Source organism: Urtica dioica, chromosome 5, assembly GCF_054948205.1.
Source record: "Urtica dioica subsp. dioica isolate 48M chromosome 5, U.dioica_male_clone48M_v1_H2, whole genome shotgun sequence".
Classification (NCBI taxonomy): Eukaryota; Viridiplantae; Streptophyta; class Magnoliopsida; order Rosales; family Urticaceae; genus Urtica; species Urtica dioica.
In genome coordinates this window covers 40924657-40947762 of record NC_142760.1, presented here as the reverse complement: position 1 = coordinate 40947762, position 23106 = coordinate 40924657, and the positions used below count along the sequence as shown (strand labels likewise).

Genomic DNA, 23106 nt, shown 5'->3' with positions numbered 1-23106 from the left:
TTGCTTAAGATTATAATTAATATATGTCGAAATTGGATTTTAAATTAGAATATAATATTGATGAGAACAAATGAGAATTATGAAAGAGCAAAGACAATATCACGAAGTCAATATCGTTCTCTTATTGCCAGTGTGAAAACCAAAAGAGTGAAGTAGCAAGCAAAATGAATTATTGGCCAACTACAGCCGAATTATTCTGTGGATAATATTTTTAAAAAGAGTTTATACTTGAAGGTTTAACTAAATTACTGAAGCTAGGATATGAACTTACGTATCTTTGTGTAGATAGTTATATTAAAAAATGTATCCACGCAGGCACAGCTTGTCTATCTTCCTAACAAATAATCAATCCATATCATTGGTCAATGACAATCTACCATTTTGCTTTGTCTAATTTTGACGATCAAAGTCAAGCAAATATAGCCAAAAAAAAAAAATTTACAAGGATGGAATTGGATAGTGTGTGATATTTGAAATAATGAATAGTAGTTAGTATACATAATAGCTTGAGACTAGTATTTAGTCTCCCATTATTTCTATGAAAATATGAGAGAAAACGAGTGAACTGGTTTTGTTTTTTCTTAGTGTTTTCTAAGTCTTATCTTAATGCCTGTGGAATGTGATGTTTTACACGTATCATATATTATTCCTTAGCAGCTTGTCATGTCATTATGAGTTGTTGGCTGGAATATTATTTTCATTTTATATATATCTATAAATAAAAAGTTATCTTTGGTTTATAAAAATTATGTTCTCCCAATTTTTCTAATTTAATCCCGTACGTATCCATTTTATTTCGTTATTTTACCAATACCTATTGTATTATACTATATTTTTTTTTGTTTAGATTTTTTTATTTTACAGTTTTCTGTATTGTTTTATTTGAACTGTTGTTTACGGTTTTGTTCAAAGAAAATGACAATTATTTAAAATTATAAATAATTAATCTATGTGGACGACTTTAAAATTTGAAGTATTCCGAGAATTATCGTATTCAAATACAATATATGTGTAACCCTCTTTTCAAACTTGATAATTTCCTTTCATTATCCAAGTATTCCTTCTCATTGATCAACAAATTTTGGTGTTCCACAAGGACCACAATTTCAAAAAGTAACATTATTCTTCCCACACACATCTTTCAAGTTTACACCAAATTATGAGAGGATCATCTCCGTGGTGAAGTTAACGTTATTACGAAAATAAATAAGAAAATTCCATTTTATAGTACTCTTGTCAAATTAATCGACATATTATCAAAAATAAAATTTGGAAAGTTGTTTCAATTATTAACAACTTTGATACTTTGAACAAAAATAAATCAAACTATGTTTTTGAACATTTCTACCAAGGTAGATTTATATATCTACAATTATCATTCGTAGACTTATAAGTAATAAATATATACTTTCATGTCTATAGTTACTAATAGAAATGTCAAAAAACATAATTTGACATATTTTGATTCTAAATATCAAAATTGCTACTGCTTGTTATCATTTCTCATAAAATTATACACCTAAAACATCAATTTTTTTCCCATGTTGGAATCCATTCTTGTATTTACAGATAAGCAGAATACGAAGTTATTTTTCCATTTTGCATGTGATGATCTCTCGTTCAGGACAGTAAAAGTGTAAAACCTCTTGACATCAAGGGTAAGAAATTACATCGTCGCCATCAACATAGCACGGACTTTGGCCCGTAAATCATCGGGGACCACCGTGGATTCAGAGGGAGATTTTAGTATATCAGGTTCTCGGCCCGTTTCGTTCGCCGTCTTCTTCGACCGATCCAAAATCTCGCCCTCTTCTACCTCACCTTCTTTACCAGACCGACGTTCCCTCCGCTTCTCGGCTCGGCTCCGGCGACTCCGATCCCGATCTTTGTCGTCGGAGAACCTATCGTAATCCTTTCTCCTTTTCCTCGACGACCTTCGACGATCATCTTCGTGATCATCATCGTCATCATCGCGATCAACAGAGCTTCTACGCTTGTGTCGATGCCGCGAGTCCCGATCTTCCTCATCATCGTCGGAGAGCTCAAAATGCCTTTTCTTGTGAGAGTGTCTGTCCCGACTATGACGCGACGATCGATGAGACCGGTGCTTCTTTCTCGACCGTCTATCATCTCTTTCATCTTCTTCTTCTTCTCCTTCTTCTTCGTCTTTGTCTTCTCTACTGGATCTAGGCCTGTAGGTCCTCCTCGATCTACGCTCGGTACACTCGTCAATCACGGTTTTCTTTTCCAACCGCTCGATCTCCTCGGACGCTTCGAGATCGACCGAGGCCGAGCCCACTTTCGGGTTCGCGGTCTCGTTCCCGGACGACGAAACCCCGGAACCGGCCGGCTCGACCGAGAGGCCGCGGGACGGGTCGGGTTTCGACGGCGCGGCTCCGTTTTTTATCATCGCCGCAAACATCTTTGCCCGTTTCAGCCTCTCGGCCTTGACCCTCTGTTCTTTGGTCAACGAAGCCTCGGAGGAATCAGCCTCGGCCTCGCTCGCGCTTTGCTTAGGGAATATCTTGAGACCCGGGTCTTTAATACCCCTCGTGGCGGCCTTAAGGATAGCCGCGGTTACTTCCGCGTCGAGGACGATCTCCGACGGCTGTTGCTCGATTTTCGGAGGCGGTTCTTGTTCGTTTTTCTTGGGTTTTCCGAGAGCCATCTTGAACTTCTCTTTCCTATCGCCATCATTCGAGATTCCCGTCGAAGGTGAAGCAATGTCTCTACGCGATGTCTTTTTCTCCTTCCCGGGCCTGCCTGGATCGTGCTTCTCAGAAACGGAGGCCTTGCTAGAAAGCTTCGACTGTCAAAAGAAGAAATAGCAAGCAATGTATAAGTGGGTATCTTGTTTAAGGAAAAAAAAAAATAGTAGTTATACATAAGATGAAACTTTTGCAAAAATCTTGTGGAAAATGGACGATTTAGCATAGTAAGTACATTAAGAATAATTGGGTTCACAAAAGAAATGATGATTTCAGTTTTTTTTGTAGAATCTCGTGGAAAATGGAAAATTTAGCATAGCAAGTACATGAAGAACCATTGGGTTCACAAAAAGATATGATTTCAGTTTTTCTGTATAATCCCACGGAAAATGGACGATTTAGCAAGCAAGTACATGAACAATGATTGGGTTCACAAAATAAATTATTTCAGTTTTTTAGAAGAATCTCATGGAAAATGGAAAATGGACGATTTTGACAAGAAAGTGCATGAAGAATTATGGGTACACAAAATATATTATTTTCGCACGACTCTTTGGAGAAAAAAAGGCATGATTTGGCGTATTATCATAAACCAACTACTTAGCGGTTTTGGACGACTAACCTCTTGAGTCTTTTGAAGAACTTGTAAATAGTAGGAGTGATATATGCTAGTTGGAAGGAGGAACGAAAACCTTCCAAATTTACGATCTTGTTCCGCAAGAACGGCTTCGAATTCTTTTCCGTTCCTCAAAATGAACTCGACGATCTTCTCAACAACTCTCTTCAGCTCAGAGGGAGGCTCCACTACAGGCAGCTCAACCTTGGCGATGCTCGGAGGCACCGGAGGTGTCTGTGTCTTAGCTGGCACCGACGCTGCAACACTTTTGACCGAGTTGATGCTAGGATTCCGTTTTATGGCATTCACTTTTTCCTTCATACTGTTGTTGAGGACCGTCTGATTCTTCACACATGTATTTCCCGAAGAATCCGATCCTTGGGAAACGGTGGAACTAACGGCTTCAGCGTTCTCTGGCGATTTGCTCATCTTCGAGTTGGGTAAATCCTCCACTGCTTCACCATCTTCCTCTTCGTCATAGCCGTATATCGAGCCAAGTAAAGACAGAGCACCACCGGTCTGACCGGGAGTTTCTTTTTTGCCATCGCCATTGGGCTTCAGTAGTTCTTGATGATCAACGAGAAACCTAAAGTAGGGATGAAGATTGTGGTCTGGCATCAAAAACCCAAATGTCGGGTTATCGCCTTGCTTCACCCTCAAAACGATTTCCGATTGCCCGCCATGCTCACTCACAAATGTGGCAGTTCTTGCAATGATTTGATGCACCTTCTCTGTTGGAGGCTGCAAAACATGACCCGAAAACAACAAAAAAAAAAATCTTCTATTTCAAAACCATGGAATTTTGCTTAGAAAAAAGTATAACACAATACTAAAGATATTTATTGCAGAAAAAAAAAATAGCAGAACAATAGACCTTACGAATCAATCATGAAATAAACCTACAGAACCTCAGGAACGATGGATAACAACAATGATTAAGAATGAGAACCCTATGAAGTTAATTGTCATCCGATTTGCTCGCAGGCAGTAAGATTCAAGGAATTTCTACCATCCTAATCCAACCTGCACAGCCATTCGGCAATCAAGAACGCCGTCTTTGCTCCGAGCATCTGAAACTTAGACAATGGTAAGCCTTAGAATAACACACGTACCTTAGTGAACTATCATCTGAGCTGGGCCACACTGGTTATGCAACAACTGAACAGCATTTATTCATGTCATACAAATTGGAAGCTTTTAAAATTTCATGGGATATTACTTACTAGGTTCTGATATAAGCTTTCTGGCACGGGAAAAGGTGGAAGATAAATGGATTCAACATCCTCCTTATTTTTCTGCTCTGTCGATTCATCTTGATATCCATAAGAGAAGCCAACAGCACGATAGCCATCATCAGTAACCGGTAATGCTTCTTCATTTACATCTGCAGACCAAAAGGTGAGACGTTAAAACACAAATTTATACACAAAGAACCTGTTTAAACCAGAAACAGTGCAAATGGTAAATAAAAGGATAAGAGATTCTATCAGAGCAGAAAATAAACGGAAGGAAGAAAAGTACACCAACTTCATAAAACACGAGCATTCTTACTCGAGCCTCTGAGAGATGACATGTTGCATTTATATTCCATCTGCAAACTGAAAAAATGTCGGGGGCAAAAATATGTAACAATCTTAATGACAGGCAACCTAAACATCGGCTTAAAACTTATATTTTTTTTTTTCAAAATGATAAACCGGCTTAACATTTATTTAGTGCTAATTCTGTTTAACTGAGCATTTGTTTGGATGTACTAAAATCATTAACCACCATTACGTACCAGCACGCTAATTAAAATTAGATCTCTGAGTCTATAGAGTCTAATAATCAAATAATGAGCCATATCCACCAACTATTAAACTGCACAAACTTTCACTTTGAATCGTTCCCGCCAGTTGTTTCAATGCTCAAGACATAATGTCTAGATCATAATCAATACATGAAGAAACAGAAAATGCTGATTCTTCAAGCTGCCAAAACTAAGTAAAAGTTCATTTTTTTTAAACGAACTAAGTAAAAGTTCATATATTTGGCATTTAGCTTTATCCTACGAAACCAAATAACAATAGCATCACCAACTTCTACTTCAGTAGAACAAATAAACGAAGGTACTATCGTTTTTTTCCTCAAAAGAAATGAGACAAAAAAACCCAAAATCACAATAAGAAAATAAAATATAAGCAACGAATATAGAGGCAAATACGTACAACCTTAATGTACTATGAATTATTTTCCTCTACCAAAAAAACTAAATAACCAATAAATAGCCAAGTTCTACGCTATTACAACGAATAAAAGAACGAACTATCGATTTTATTTTCAGAACAGTTTAATGAGACTAAAAGCCCCATATCATAAAAAGAAAAAACAAAATCCCCAACCACATACGGAGCCCAAAAAAAATATTAATTTTCCAAGTATTATATTCCTCTACCTTGTTCTTGCTCATCCGAAGGCAAATCGAGATATCTCTCCCGATCGAGCTCCGTCGCGATCGACGCATCGGCTTGAGGAACAGCTTGGCGGCGGCGATTTCTCGGCGGAGGAGGACCGGAGAGGAGGTGGCGAACGTCGTACCGGTCGATGAGGAGCGAATCCCAGTCGACCAGAGCCTCCTCGGAATTCACGAATATCGCGTTCGCATCGTCATCGAAAAGAAGCGCATGCCGGCCAACCAATTCCAGTTCCACCATTGCTGATCGGAGATTGACTAGTTGAAGAAGGTTGGAACTTAAAACTCGATCCCTAGAATTAAAGATTTACGAGCAGAGCTTTTCTAGGGCTTCTACGATTTGGGAAATTTTTTTCTGAGATTCTGTTGAAAATGTGATAAGAAATAAATGGAATGAAAAGTTAATAACGCGGGAAATGGACTGAATTGCCCCTTATTTTAAAGTCATATGCTTTTATGCCCAACTTGAGTTTCTTTCCATATTAATAGCCCAACTCAAAGAAGAATGGCCATTGTATCCCTATCTTAGTTTCCTTACAATATGCAGTAACATTACTGTTACTACTACTAGTAGGGCGTAGTCAGAAATTCAAGTGAAAGACAAACTAAAAAAAAAATCAAATTAAATTTTAAAAAATCATGTTACTTTGAGCTAAAAATATAAAAAAAAAAAAAAAAATTGAATATTTTATAGTAAAAACTTCAATTTCTATACTGTTTGGAGGACAAACTATCAAAATATCAAGATTAGACTCATTAGTTTAATAATATCTGAAATTGGACTTTTGGACACTTTTCGGATAAAAATGCCCTTGAAATTCAAATAACCCATATTCCTCTCTCATTTTCAAATCATCTTCATCACAATTCTTGTCACATTCGAATTGGTTGCGCTAGGATTAGAACTTTCGGTGGTCGAGCTCGATTTTTTTTTTAGAAATTTGGGTATATGTTTAGCTTCGATTTTGAGGGTTTCGCATCGTTTTTGGAAAAAATTCCATAGTTAGAATTTGAAAAAAAAAACATGAAAAAATCCGATGAATCTCATCGGAGATCATCGGATTCCGATGAAATCCGATGATTTCCGATGAGATTCATCGGATTTTTCCATAGTGAGAGTTTTTAAAAAAAAACTTGGAAAAATCCGATGAATCTCATCGGAAATCCGATGATCTCCGATGAGATTCATCGGATTTTTTCGATGACCTTCAACCCAAAATTTGTGTTCAAAATCTGATGAAATCCTCCAAAATCCGATGAAATCCGATACTTTTTTATATATATATATGGACTTGCAAGGGTATTTTTGTCCGAAAAGTGTCCAAAAATCCAATTTCGGATATTATTAAACTAATGAATCTAGTCTTAATATTTTGATAATTTTTAGGTCTATAAAATAAAATTTCTCAATGAGAAACTATGTCAACTATTTATTTTTAACACAAGTTTTAATATTTAAATCACTTGCTTATATACCAATATCTAACTAAATTACTATTGATACCAAGCAATTATTGTATTGAACACACCTAAAATTTCGTGTTGTTATTAATTAGAGACAGGCACAACCTACCTGCAAGGGAGGCTAAAACAAAGGTTTTAGGCGCCCTTTTTCAAAAGGCTCACACAAATATTATATAATAATAATAATAATAATAATAATAATAATAATAATAATAATAAAAAGGAAAATAAAGAGTACACAGCCAAGCCCACTTGTCATACAAGACCCATATACAATATTTTTTTAAACAACCCATATACTCGACGGTTCATCTTCCTGAACCTTTTTTCAAATAAAAAAATCTTCATGAACCAACTTTTCAAAGCCACGCTCATACAAGAAGCTGTCGATGATGCATCAACAATATTATTTCATTACCCACGTGAAGAAGGAAAAAAGATCGAATTCAAGATTTTATCTATCTAAACTTTATTTTCCTTTATAATGTGTATTTCTTGATTGTTATTTTTAAATTAGTTTTTTTTTTTTTTACAAAGTGTGAATTTTTATTTTTGGAATTGTAGTGTTTTCTTGGTTTGATTTAAATATATCTAGTAAAAAAATCAATCTGGATATGATAAAATTAGGAAAAAGAAAAGAAGAAAATTTGATTCAATCTCAAAAAGGAGAACTTGAAAAATTTCTTACAAAAATTTCTTAAAAACACAAATACTTTCAGAAGACTAATAAAGCCGACTAGAAGAAGAAAAGCTAATGCCGGCCTATAACGTGATGTTCTCCGCCAAACAAGGTCCACCGAAGAGTCTTAAGAAAGATGACGATGCGATAACCTTTTTGGAAGCAGATGGACGCTTACTCTAGTTTCCACACAACAAATCACTCGTTCTATCGGCAACCATCAAACACAACGTGTTTAAGAGAATGCTTGTGTACAACGGGAGTTCGGTGGATGTTCTTTATTAAGGCACATTTCAAAAAAATGGGTCTTAGCATCAATCTATTGGCTTCAACACCCACTTACCTTTACGGGTTCACAAGGGACGCAATTTGACCATAGGAAGTGATCAATCTATCATTGATTGTTGGCGATCCACGAGCAAAGACAATAAACCCAAAGTGGTTAGTCATTTCGGGTGGGTGCATCATATTCAATGCGGTTAACAAAAGACCAACTCTTCAACAAATCAGAGCTATCATCGCGATTTATTACCTGACTATGAAATTCCCTATTGAGCACAAGATTAGCGTACTCAGGGGAGACCAGTTTGCGGTGTGAACGTGTTACTCCGACTTTGTGAAGTTTGACCAATATAAGAATGGTCACTTCATGATTCAGATTGAAGATATCGACCCAAAGCTACCATGCAAAGGGTACGTCTGACCCAAAGACGGGGTTGAGCGAATCGCGGTCGATCTTGAGTTCTCGGAGAAAAAGCTTCAAGTTGGCAGACAGCCAGAAGAAGGTATTAAATCTCATTTAACATTTTTACTAAAACATAGTTTAGAATTTTTTGCTTGGACAGACGAAGACATGTGTGAGATCTATATATAACATATTATATACACACACTTAAGAAGGATGCAAATATGATGTGAATGAATGTATTTATTATTAATACAACCTCATGAAATGAACAAGATTTTATAAATGGTTGTCTTAAGAAAATACAACCTAATGAATCATACTAGAAAACGATATATACTTGTGTAATGAAGTATTTGCAAGAGAAGAAAAAAAAAAGATCACCAAGACAACCTGAAGATTATTAGACGATCGATCAATATAAAATAAAACTATTAACTAATATTATTAGTTTTACAAAACTTTTTTATTGTAGTTTAACATGTGATACTTCTCACATCATTTTCTTCATGATAAGTATGGTAAGTTATATATAACACATCTTCTCTTCAAATCATACAAAGAGCAAATTACCCGATGTGAAAAATTATTGTATGTACTCGAAATCTCGTGCATAAATTAAAGGACAGTGTAGCAAAATAGGCAAAATGAAACTATAAAATTTGTTTTTAGCCTATGTTTCACAACTTGTATAGAAATAACCAACAGATTTATGTGGCAATAATTAAGGTCTGATTTGCCCTTATTTATTAACAAATTCGTCATTTTCTCTCTCCTATTTTTTTCCTACACTTTTTTTTTTACATAAAAACTTCAAAAAACCATATTTATCTCATATAAACTCGAAATTGAGTGATTCCAAATCCTACGGATTCGTGACACCGAGATCTTCAAAAATAGACCCATTGTGTTTGATGAAAAATCATGTTTAATACAATAGATGTAAATATAAATATGATACATTAAACATAATTTTTCATCAAACACAATGAGTTTATTTTTGAAGATCTCGACGACACGAATTCGTAGGATATGAAATCACTCAATTTCGAGTTTGTATGAGAAATATACGAATTTTTGAAGTTTTGATGCAAACAAAATTATTTGAAAAAAATAGGAGAGAGAAAGTGACGAATTTGTTAATAAATAAGGGCAAATCAAATATTAATTATTGACACATAAGTCATTTGACTATATCCCTAAAAATTGTCAAACATAGGCTAGATTCAAAATCACATGTTTAAAGTGGTCTAGTTAATTACAAATCTCTAAATTAAAACAGCTGGATATGTATGGAAATATTTGAGTCTTAGAATTATCTAGATCCCAAAGATTTTAAATAATCAATGTTATACGAGAGTCACACTGTGGCCCCCCCTCCAAATATATTATACTTATATCTAATTATATTTGACATGAATATTCGTTCTTTTGAATTGAGATACTATATCTGCTATCCCGATTGGCTCGTACAGCCAATAATAAGTATTTAAATGTAAATTAATGTCTAGCTAGGTGTAAAGCAAATATGTTGTTCCACATTTCAAGTAACATTAATTTGGCTAGGTGGAAATTAATTTTAATCAGATCTTTAAGCAAACAAAAATCCCAGTACCTAGAAAATTGCTATTATATATTTTGTAGTGATTGTTTGTCGTGACCATTGATATCTAAACATGTACACAGCTAATTAATCTGATTTTCAAAGTTAAGTTTATTATACATATACAAAATGATGTTCAAAGTTTAGCTATTCTAAATTTTGGTAAATTCCATATGCGGGTTAAAACATTAATTTACCTATAGTTATTTAGTACAGCCCCCTCTTTATTTATTGCTTATTTATTTTAACAAGAAGGGAGATTGCTTTGGTCATATAAATATTGACTAGGTTTATAAATCATATATATAGTTTAAGTTCGTATTGAAACCCTAAATACGTTACCGTGTCACTATGTCAAAAAAGATATATAGTAATTAAGAATTGAGAAAATATAATGATCCACTTCTTATCAGACTCTCATTATAGACTCTTACAAAGTCACAAAACAAAATTGAGGCCATAATCTGTATTCTACCTAATTTCTCTCATTGCCTTAAAAAGTAATACGTAGATTCAAAACCATTAGGCTAATACATGTATTAACTATTTTGCATTAAGTCAAACAGTTAAAAAAAATCAGTGACACGTGCACTTGTTTTATTAGTGTGACGTGATTCACACAAAGCGTGTTACAAACAGCCATGAACTTGTTATACGAGATTAGTTGTACAAAGACCCATCTTAGAGCTCAAGTTTAGAATTTGCAAGACGTTCGTTTATAGGGTCTCTTTACATTTGCTTAGTTTGTGTAGTTCCTATTTTAAAAAAATTGTACTAAGATTAGAAATTACTCAAAACCCCTTTGCTTCACCTAACAGCCTGGCTAAATTTGTTCAAGTCGGTCAATAATTGGAAGTACATTGATTCTTAGCTTGCTCAAAGGCCACTCCGGTTATTCATTCTTCAACACAACTCAAAAGGATACACCCAAAATATCGGTAATACCCTTTGACTTTTATTATGTGCATGTTTTAACTTACTTGTTCACTCTTCACATGGCATAATTGAAACTCTAAGCATGTAATGAACATATACACACATAGAAGAAGTGGTGCCTAAATTAAAGAAAAATTATTTAATTGGCCCATAAGCCCTAAAAATTAGACCACACTCTTCGTAGCACATCCCAAAAAGAAAACCACCACACTTTTCCTTCTTTCTCGCTAGAGTCAAACCATCTCTTTATTACTTTTTTCTTACTTCATAATCATAGTATATTAATCACAAAGTTTTAACCTCATCATGTTCACATTCCCTCTCCCTCTCTCCTCCTTCTCTTCTCTTCTATTATCTCTCAAAGTGCTATGCAAAGAATTCAATCATGGAAATCACCAAGATAATCATAGCTTTTGCAATAACAATGGTCTTGTCCATTAGTACCCTAACTATGATTCTCAACACTACACAAGTTCAAAGTGGCACAAAATCGCTCACTACCAAAGATGAGGATGATTATGATGATGATCATTCACCACCTATCCTTCATCCCTCGAAGAGGCTGAGCCGTTTCCTCGTGGCAAGGAACGGCGTAAACCCTAGGGCAACAGGGCAGTGCAGTAGTGCCAACGACACAATGTGCAACAGAAACCAGTGCGTCGACTTGATGAACGACGACGATAACTGTGGGAAGTGCAACAAGAAGTGCAATTTCACACACAAGTGTTGCCGTGGAAAGTGCGTCTACTTGGCGGATGATGAGACAAATTGCGGGGAATGCAACCATAGTTGCGACGCGGGAGATTTGTGCATCTATGGATTTTGTAACTACGCGTAAGCATGATCATATTGTTGTGATGATGATCAAGAAGAAATAAAGAGATCTCTCTCTTGTTGATTGTGTGATCGTCGTCATGCTTGGTGGTTATATTATATACTACGTACATTACTTCATCCTCTTGATGAAAATATATACCCATTGGTGAGGTTGGTGATTTCATTTTTAATTTATTTTAATTTATATGCAATAAAAAATAACCACGTAAAATCTAGTGGTTTATCAAAAGACTATACACTACATTTTTATGATTTACAAATTTGATCCGCTATGTTTGGATTTGGAGTGTAATATTTATGTGTGTCGTGTCGTGTCGTTTCGTTCACAAACTTATATCAAGTATAATGTGTGTTTTGAGTAAAAGTTGTAGTATGTTCGTTATGAAAAGCTTTTACATTTTTGACGGAGCTATACTAGAAGAGTCATACATGTATATTGATTTGTTATGTAATTATTGTAACAGATTAGAGATCAACTTTATACATACATCGGGTATATGTTATCCAGAACTCTTGAAAGCAAGGATAAAAAACGATGGATATAATTTACTTTCACTAAATTTTACTTTTTAATATCTATTTATCTCTTGACCCTCTTACCATTATATATGCAATGCAAATTTTTGTTTCATATGTTCAACATGTATGTACGCCTATTATCACGTAACGTAATAGTATCACTTGAGAGAGATTCATGCACATGCATTCGAGTTCCTTGAAGTCTACTATATTAATTAATTTTATCTTTCAAAACGGTATTTGAGTATTATTATTTTCCCATTTAGAGATGGTAGAATATATATATATATATATATATATATATATATATATATATATATATATAGGGACGAAGCCAGAAATACAAAAAAAAAGTCCGGGGGGAATGAGGCTAATTTATAAATTTTTAAGGTAAAAAAAAAATGGCAAAAAATGCAAAAAAAAAAAAAAAAAAAAAAAATTGAAGGGAAGTTTGGTTGTCTGCGACTTCGTCCTTGTATATATATGCATATATAATATCTATAGTTTTAGACAAGTTATTCAAATTTTCAACAAAATAAGTATTCATATAATTTTGTAAGCATAGGGAAATCAAATATATATTTGTAATAATTGTCGGCAATATACACGGATGCATAGCAATATATTTAACAACTCGTTTTCTTATACCAACGATATATAAACGTATTTCGAGAAAAATATATATTAAATAAGTGTACTAGTTGTCTTTATGCACTCAAAATTCTCACGAGGACGTGAGAATGAAGCTAACTTGCATGATCTCGGAAGCTCCTACGGAAATAGCTCATACATAGCTTAAGTTACCATCTTTAAAGAACCCATGTATCTATATATAGTGGGGTGATAAAAAAAATTATTGACAGCTTGTCAAGACAATATTTTGTTTCTATGATAATTGAAGTTTGAACTTTTTACATCACTGACTTTGTTATTACTTGACTTCCGTAGTCTAATGTCAAGTCAAGTGTACGCCCCTAGGTAACTATACCACTTCGAGGTTATTAAATGGTCAATACGTGTGAAAAAAATCACAACTGTAAATCTCTTTTTCTTACGAAATCTTAAAAGTGTAATCCAAGTTTTTTCAATGAATTTTCACATGAAAATAAATGACTATTTTTACTATAAAAAATAAGGCTGAAAGGTCGCTCTTGAGATCATATATAAGCCAAAGTATATGGTAATTGATAACCTTGAATTTGATCATGCGGGTCACTCTTCTTTGACATTTCTTTGTTACTCGGGGCAGCCTACGATCAGTCGTTACATTTTTTTTTAATTTTTTTTTTTTAAATTCAACTACCCAAAGTATCTATAAGCCAATATATATATATATATATATATATATATATATATATATATATATATATATATATATATATATATATATTAAAAAAAGAGTAAAGGGATAATAATGGACATTCTGGCCCGCATGAAAAAAGCAATATTTTATTTGCAATATGAAGTTTGTTAGTTATTTATTTATTTATTTATTTTTTCGCGGAGTTTATTGCCTTGTTATGGGGGTCACACAGCTACAAATAATATAGTTGGAGAAGGACCACTAAAATTAATTTTTGTGACAATATTTCGGCATTGCTATATTCCAACAATAAAAGAAGCAATGTAAAATCAAAGTTTATTGACATCAAGTTTATGATTATGAACAAAATAGTTCAAAATAATTAAATCTGCTCAATAAAATATAGCGGAACAAACTCTATAATTACAGATCCGGCTGTTAATTAAATCTTTCAAATTCTTTGATTTAGTGGCTGTTTGTTATTGAAGATGATCTTTAACCTTATATGTTTATTTTCTATATATATAGAATAACGTTGATATTTAGCTAATTAGAAATTCTGGGTGAAACTCTTGCTACATTGTTCTATGCTCTATCATTGACGTAGAATATTCGAGATGTCTCTTTTGTCCATGTGCGATCAAACCTTCCGCTGAATGCTGACGTGGGTATGATGAATATTTTACCATATATTAGTAGACTTTTAAGGAAATATACAATAACTTTGATTTGAGCTTTTAAAATTTTGAACTTTCCAGGATTTTGCTCGTTTTTATTTTGGAAATAAAATATTAATAATATGAATTTAGTGTGAACAAGAAATAAAATACACTTGTAAAATAGAAAGATATATATTGGCTTTTTATGTACATAATTAAATAAATTATCAAAAATTTAGCTACATAAGCCACCTAAACTGTAGGAATTGAAATTAATCAACTTTTTGTAAATTCTTTGTAAATAGCCAAGTTGCATACGTGACATCCTATTAACTGCTTATTTTTTACATATTTGTTCTTTATTAATTTCGGCCAAGTGTTTCAAATTAGGCAGTTATTTTTTTAAAATTTGAATCAAATATTGAAACCGATTAGGAAGTTTCAAACGTGAGAATTTGAAATTTTCCAGCAGAATTTGAATTTTTACAGCCGCTTGTTTCAATTTGATTTGACTTCTAATTTCGGAAATTAGCAATAAATAACAATTCCGAATATTTTTCCATTTATTAGCAATCTGTTATTTATTTTCGGAATATTTCTTAATACCATTTTTGGCCGCCATTTTGACATTCAAATTGAATTTCTTTTAAGTGTCCTTGCTAAAATTTCAGAATTTTAGGACATCCAAAACAATCTACTATAATTTACAGCATATTTACAAAATATATATTTACTGTAAAGTATCCTGAATAGGGGAAGTATATGTTGAGCATTCTTGTTAATTGCTATAATTTACTGATTTACATCTACCCAGGCATAACGATTGCAAGTTGTTATGTTCTGTAAATAATAGATTTACTGAGCATAATGTCATATTTCAACCAACAAAAATTACACCATTCCTACATACAGGTTAATCTATGCATCCAAAAAATTTCCTACACGCTCGTTTCGGCTGATCTTTGACGGGGTGTGGAATCGGTACCTTCTTTGTTATCTTTTTAGGCAGAGTAGATCAACTTCGGGTTTGTCAAGGGCCTGTCCATTCATAATTTATTAACAGTTAATAACTGGAAAAAAATTTCAAGACTAACAAATTTCCAGAATTACAAACCCATACCGAAACATTACAAACTCATTTCAATATTTTACTCGAAACCCATTTTCACACTTTTAAACGACAGCCGTTTCCATTTTTCATTTCGTCCCCAAACAATCGAAACCCAAAACTGTAATGCACTTCCCGAAATAAAGAAAATTATTTTTCGATGAAAAAAAAAACTCAGAACAACCAAATAACATCAAAACTTGAAGACCATAATGGCACTTTATTACCTTCTTCTTCGCCGTCTGGGTTCGAATCACTATGTTCTTCACTCGCCTGGGTTCGATTGTCGCTGTTCTTTACTCACCTGGGTTCGATTGTCGCTGTTCTTCACTCGCCAGAAGATACTTTCGCGTAGAACTTTGAATAGCATTACGGATTCGGTCGAGAGGTTTTTTTTTGTTTTTTTTGTTTGAATGAAGATTGTGGTTGTGTGTTTCGTGTGAGAATTGATTTTCGGTGTTAATGATGATCCTCAATTTGTGCCGAATATTTGATTTCAATTTCTAATTAAATGTGTGAAAATAATGGGCGGGAATCTTCATTTTCGGTGTTAATGATGATCCTCGATTTGCGCGATTAGTTAATGGCCGAATATTTGATTTCAATTTGTAATTAATTGTGTGAAAATAATGGGCTGAAATCTTCAGAGGATAAATAAGTATTTTACAATCTTGTTAATAAGTTCAATTGGTTATTACAAGAAATTAACAAAAGGTGGACTAAATCTCAATCCCCTATAGCCGTGTGGCTACATACCTTAATAACCCATAAATTATTCAAGGTCATCTACGATAGTTGGTACCTTAAAAGACATTTTTATTTAATTTTTTATATTATTTTTAATTTGTTTCAAATGGTAATATGTCTCCGCCCCTGCACACCACATATATGTTTGGCATTTGAATGTAATGAAAATTCAGATGTTGTGGACCTATAACTGATTATCGCATGAGATTATAGTGTGTTATTGTAGGACCTAACTAGTATATGAAATGCTATTTTTTTTTTCAAATAACATGAACTTTTTGGCAAAATTGACCTATGGATTTTTGACTTGTACCGTCTATGCTTAATGCTTAATGCTTGTGTAAGAGTCGCGACATCATTCATAATTTTTAGGATTGACTTGATGCTTGAGAAAGATTAGGTTGATCGTGCATAAGAATTAGATAACTGTAGTACATTCCTAGGTTAGAGATAGCAAGACTGATATAGAATCGTGTGAACATTCTTGATTGTAATGCTTGTCGTATTTTTAGGGTTTTAGATTGAGAGATGAAAATCCGAAATTCATATAGGTTGTTAGATGCTCCAGAGAGATTTAACGATAATTACGTGAGTGTGATTAGTGAAGAGAGAGAATCGAAAAATCGTGCGTAGTTCTAGGAATCCCGACCATATGAGAGTTTAGCAAAGCTGTTGTCATTGCCTTCTTCATATCCGTTCACCCGTGTTTATTTCTTGTTTTATTTACTTTAGCCATCTTTAGTTGAGAATCATCTTCTATTTGAGTTCAATTCGTTGCTAGTTAGTTGAGTTTCGGTTAAACATAATTCTCGTGAGATTCGATTCGTACTTAGGATTTACTAGTTGAGCGATTACGTGCACGTGAGTATAAAATTATCGCAACACATTATCACTATGATCCAACTTGTGTAAATCATATCTAAAGATACGCACATAAAGACAGCCTTATAGTAATATTGTCATTCTTTTGCACTTGTTGTAAAAAGAAATATAGATATAATAATGTTGATATGGGACTTCGTCCACAAAGAAGTCCAATGACTCAGGCCTAATTACAAAGACCCAGATGAAGATACACCGATAAATATGGTAGGCCAGAATTGATATGATAGTATGCCGGAACATGCGATCAGCTCGATGATGATCGACTAATAAACATTATTCGATCCATATTCTTTAGTCAATAACATTTTCTCAGAAGTTCTTATTTCTCATTCTCATCTTTCATGTGATTACTTTTCCACTACTACAAATATGGGCATCAGGTGCGACAAAAGTCGTACCTGATGCCCAAGAAATCGCACCCGATAGTACTATCGGGTGCGACTTTAGGTGCGACTCAGTCGCACCTAATAGTCCGCAGCTAATACTATTGGGTGCGACATGTCGCACCCAATAGTATTAGACTATTAGGTGCGACACTATTGGGTGCGACGTATCGCACCTGAAGTCGTGCCTATTTTTCCGTGGGAACTTAAGAATAAGGCGGAAATTTGACTTTTGGGTGCGACATGTCGCACCCAATACCCTACCCGCCAACGTATTGGGTGCGACTAGTCGCACCCAATAGCCTACCCGCCAACTGATTGGGTGCGACTAGTCGCACCCAATACCCAATTTATTTAATTTTTTTTATAAATATTAGAATTAAAATATAATATTATTAGAATTAGAAATTAATATTATTAGAATTATAATAGAATTATAATTAGAATTAGAAATTAATATTTCATATTAAAATATTTTTAATATACAAGCAACTAATACGAGTTTGTTCGCTAATATAAAAATATACAAGTGCAACTATTTTCGTTGTTGCCTATAAAACTTATCTATAGAGGAATTTCCTCTTCCTCCAAATAAGTTGCCTCCGCGGCCACTACTGCTGCTTCCTCCTCGGCCATTGCCGCTACCGCTAGGACGATCACGCTGAAACTCCGCAGAACCTGGCGTTTCATTATCAGCCATTGCCGCTGATGTCGGCGTAGGGGAAGCCTGAGTATGCATCTGTGTAAACGAAAGCAGCTGTCGCTGCATCTCTTCCATCTGCATTTGTTGTGACGCCATTTGAGCTTGTTGTGCTGCCAACTGAGCTTGCAACTCGGTATACAGTACTGGATCGACGCGTGACTGAGGTGACGAACCAGACGAGCTTCCATCTTGAGCTCGAGCCATACTCAAAGCCCCAACTGGTGTCGTGGGTCCTATTCCGACATCCCAATCACGGGGTGGCCCGAGAACGTCATGCATCGCATACCCCTCTGCGCGTTCGAGGCTCACATCTTCGCCTCTCTCCTCCGCTTGTCGCAAAATATCTGCCACTTGGGCGTTGATTCGCGCCTTTACAAAAAAACCAAATAAAAGTATTATATAATTATTATTAAGTAATTAAATAAAATAACTTACAAATTGTTGACTCGCGAAGGGCGTTGTCCAGTTGCCGTTAATATCTTGATGCTTTTTCTCCCACGTCGCTAATGCGGAGGACAATGTCCCATCCTCCTTCCTCTGCAAGTTTTAATCATCAAAATAAGACTAATGTGTCTAATGTTAATAAAAATTAAGCAACTTACGCTCTTCTGTCGATGAGCGAAAAAAGGTATCGACCCTTGTCTGGCCTTTGTCTGCTTCTTCTTCGCATTTTGTCGGTTGCGGTCAGCCTTTGCCTGCGAGACATAAATTCATTTAATTCGATTCGATGAGAAAAAAAAATCATGTTCAACTCATACCTTATGTTCCGGTGTGTTGAAGACCTCTATTGCCTTCAACCAAGCCTCGTGCATATAGCCCTTTGGTGTTTCTTCTCTGGCGAGCTCTATTTTCCCGCAAAACTTGTTGAAGAATCTAGATGATAACTTTGACTTTTGGTTGCGTCGCAACCGCTTCATTTCACGAATGATTGTAGACTCCATCTCGTTGCGAATGCAATCAGCTAGCACTCTCTCGCCAGTTGCATGATCCTCGTACACAAAACGGTACTCGTTATGGATTGCGGTCATAACGGCCGTCACATGCTAAGGCTCGACTTCATTCCAGTCATTTGCGTGTGCTTGAAACGTCGCCTTGATCAAGTTTCCAAGACGGTTCGAGAAGGTGCCGATCAAGGGATTTTGCTCCCTGATGTCCTGGTAGAACATCATGTGTCGCCGATCGTAGCGAACTACATTCGCACCAGGAGTCCCTACCCCTGCTCTCGCTGACACGAGACCCTTCGTTGGTCCACGTGTGTTCTTCGATCCGGAGGATCCCGGCGTCTGTGGTGGATCCTCGCCTCCACCTGCTCCAGTCGACATCCTATAAGAAGAAAACAAAATTAGAAAACAAAGAAACGTGGACGACACCACTGAGCTTAACCTTGCGTCTCCAGGTTGAACTTGAGGGGGCGTATTAAACACAAGTGTGGGAGATTTTTGGCCTTTTGGCTACGACCAAGTGTAGTATATGTTCTTATCAGCTTAATGTATGATAATTGGTTTTCTCGGCTAAGGGGACCAACAGATTCGGAGCTAAAGATAAATTGTGGAAGGCTCACGGTATTATTCTGCCCGGTGGCCTCCAATGATATAAAGAGCACTTAAATTAGTTCGCAAAGCTTTTTGAATTTTGTTTTATTTACAACCTTGGAGGTTGGGATATTTCATAAATAAAATAAATAATTTACAAATATGATTTGGTAGATAATAAACTTTATTTAAATAAAAGAGAATATTAACTATTTTATTATAACAAATAGAATATAGTTGTTATGATTCTTTTTATTATAAGGATTAATAAAATAGAACTTTTTTTTTGTCTTTAGAAACATATTTTATTATTTGAACCGAAAAAAAGAACATCGAGAAATAGAATGTTACGTGATATTACATTGAGAAACCACGAATAAATAAATAGAAATGCTTGTGTAGAATCTTTAAGTGTTTTTTTTTTAATTTCATGTTTCAGGAGATTAAGAAGTTGAATATGCAATTGACTTCTCTTGTTTATGTATATGTATATTTATATATACACATTGGTTATAATTAATTGTCTACTAAAGATTTTTAGGTAAGATTTTTGTTAAATACAATAAATACGTTAAAGCTGGATTAATTATATAAAACTTATTCATGAAGGTAATTGTCGGAATGTTTGTGCTTTACATATGTTTCGTTAGCGGGGATAGCTCAATTGGGAGAGCGTCAGACTAAGAGAGAGACTGTGAAAGGTATCTTATTTTTTTAAATGGACTGTTTCTAGTGGATTTCGATTCTAATTGGTTTAAAACTCTACCGAAATTTTGGCAGAGTTTCCCCTATAATATTGCTAAACCAAAAACCTGCAAACTACTTTAAAAACATTTAAAATCCATCCAGAAACTATCATATTAATTAACTAAGTCCTAAACCGAGCCTCTGTAGTTCGATCACAACATTTTATCAATATCTATAGTTTAAACAATTAACAATTTTCAATCTTAATTAAACTAACATTTAAAATTTAAAATTAGTTACATAACCAATTTCATTATTAAGTACAAACTATTAACAATTAAACTACAAATTAATTAATTAACTAAACTAACAACTTATTAACCAATTTGATTTCCACTACAAATTAATTAGTTTACTAAACTAATTATAAACACTATATATATTAACAATTATAATTACATTAATTAATACATGTACTTATTAAACACAAATATACTTCATTCATTAAATTAACAAATTAATCAACAAGTTAATTAAATTAACTACTTATTAACCTAACATATTAACATACTTATTAAAATGTAATAACTAATTAGCATTTTTATAAACATGTGAATTAATTACATAAATAACAACTTAACAAATTTATTTACCTAATTTATGAACTTAACTAACTAATTACTATAACTAATCAATTAATTTAATTAACATAAATAACCACTAACCTTCACCGATGGGGCTGCGAGGTACAAGGCGCGGCAACGCTGAGGCGACGCGGCGCTCGACCAGGCTGAGGCGATGCGGAGAGGACGGGATGATGGCCGGGGCTAGCGAGGCACGACTAAAGATGGTGGTGGTGAGGTGGCGGCGGAGCTTCACAGGGCACGGCTGCGGAGGATCGGACTGTCCACGTTCGTTTCTACAGGCTGTGCAAAGCAGTAAAAACCAACAATTCCAAACCAACTCCAAAATCAAACCAATTCACAACTTAAACAAGCACCAAAACGAGCTTAAAGCCACATCTAAACCATGAAATCAAGCTGGGAGAAGAAAGCCCCAAATTCAAATCCACAAACCCTAACCTTTAAAATCAATTCCAGAGAGATGGATTCCTCACCTCAATCCACGAAATCAACCCTCCCTGGTCAGTTCTCACCTCTTCCCCGTCGTTCCTTCCCCGGTCGGCGTCCTCGGCGGCTGGCGGCGAACGTGCGCGACGGCGCTCGGTCTCGGGAATAGGTGGCGCGCGAGGAAGAGAGGCTGCGGAGGACCGACACGGAGGAGAGGACCGGCGCGGACTTGGACGTCGGAGAAGACCGGTACGTGTGGTGGCTCGAAGAAGAGAGAGGGAGAGAGGGAGCGAGGTCGCAGAGGGAGGGAGAGAGGGAGGGAGAGTCGCAGAGAGAGAGAGAGAGGGAGGGAGAGAGAGAGGGAGGGAGAGTCGCAGAGAGAGAGAGAGAGGGGCTGTTGGGTGTTGGGGCTGTTGTGAAGAAGACGCAGCTTTAAAAACTAACCCTAGTAATCAGGTGCGACAAGTCGCACCTGATACACAAATAGGTGCGACTAGTCGCACCTAAAAAAGATAATAGGTGCGACTAGTCGCACCTGAAAGTAAAAAATAAAAATAAAAATAAATTCTCAACTCAATATTCATTAATCTTCACTACAATTTAAAAAAATTAAATAAATCAAATAAATAAACAGCCTAAGTATAGAGTAATTTTATGAGTAGCTGCAAAGTCCAAAGGCACAAAGCCCTCCATTGCCACAGCTATTATTGCAACCACCACAATGGGTTTTATGAAAAGAAGGGTTCAATTCACACATTTTCCACTGCAACAAATCTTGTTGTAATTGCATTTCTTCCCACATTTTCCACAGTTTCGCCGGTCGATCAACATGTTGACACACTTCTTCTTGCAACAGCTCGGCCCAGGACTTCTGTTGGCCCGACAAACCATAGGAACCTTGTCACATGAGCTCGGTTTATCGGACAGAAGAAATGATTGTAGCGGTATTTTTCCGGTGGATTTTGAATGAAAGATGAATATTCTAGGGCATGGCTATTAAGATTTCGTAGTGCCGTGGCTTCGATGGTATAGGCAAGAAAATTCATGAGAATCAAGAGCAAATTTACGAGCTTCATCCCTATTCTTATACGTAAATATGGAAGAGAAAACTTAAGAGCTTGGTTTGTGAAGGTTGTAGTGTACGAGCTTTCTATTTATAGATTTGTGAGATGATTTCGGCAGTGCATTTGACACGTTATTATACCCAACTTTATGTTAGTGGAGATTTCAAATAGAACTGCCATATTCGTATTAATAATAATAATAATAAAGAAAATTAGGGAATTATAATAAGATAAAATATTTCATAGAATTATACCAAAGTTATACTATCCTAAATTAATTATATATATTAAAGAAAAATTGAACAATAGAATGGCCGAACATCTATGTAATTCCAAATTGACGTTCTTATGAGTGAGGAACTATTGACTTATTGAGAATCAAAATCTAATTACTTAAGAACTTTATATATTTTTGAGTAATGAGTAAAAGTAATTACATTAGTGAACTAAGTATTTTTGTTTTATC

General features: G+C 35.1%; 2 protein-coding genes, 1 long non-coding RNA gene and 1 pseudogene across 4 annotated transcripts; 2 read left to right on the top strand and 2 right to left on the bottom strand.

The window, feature by feature from the left end:
* Positions 1-1435: 1435 nt before the first annotated feature.
* On the bottom strand, positions 1436-6150 carry LOC149398548 (SWAP (Suppressor-of-White-APricot)/surp domain-containing protein). Of its 2 annotated transcripts, XM_089614869.1 has the most exons (5): positions 5759-6150; positions 4848-4922; positions 4548-4708; positions 3331-4065; positions 1436-2809 (listed from the first exon to the last, which is right to left on the bottom strand). In XM_089614869.1, the coding sequence occupies exons 1-5, from the start codon at positions 6015-6017 to the stop codon at positions 1667-1669; spliced, it is 2373 nt and encodes a 790-aa protein (XP_089470995.1). In that variant the 5' UTR covers positions 6018-6150; the 3' UTR covers positions 1436-1666. The 2 variants fall into 2 exon arrangements, with proteins under 2 accessions (XP_089470995.1, XP_089470996.1); XM_089614870.1 differs by lacking the exon at positions 4848-4922 and having other exon boundaries at positions 5759-6149.
* Positions 6151-11465: 5315 nt separating this feature from the next.
* LOC149398547 (stigma-specific STIG1-like protein 1) lies at positions 11466-12451 on the top strand. Its single transcript, XM_089615813.1, has one exon. It carries the CDS (start codon positions 11529-11531, stop codon positions 11979-11981), a length of 453 nt encoding a protein of 150 aa, XP_089471939.1. The 5' UTR covers positions 11466-11528; the 3' UTR covers positions 11982-12451.
* A 6269-nt stretch (positions 12452-18720) lies between these two features.
* Positions 18721-19097, bottom strand: LOC149398546 (uncharacterized). Its single transcript, XR_016297038.1, has 3 exons — positions 19046-19097; positions 18890-18982; positions 18721-18824 (listed from the first exon to the last, which is right to left on the bottom strand). It is a non-coding gene; the product is annotated as an uncharacterized LOC149398546 (long non-coding RNA).
* Positions 19098-19724: 627 nt separating this feature from the next.
* Positions 19725-19802, top strand: LOC149398545 (U2 spliceosomal RNA; annotated as a pseudogene).
* The last annotated feature ends 3304 nt before the right edge of the window (positions 19803-23106 follow it).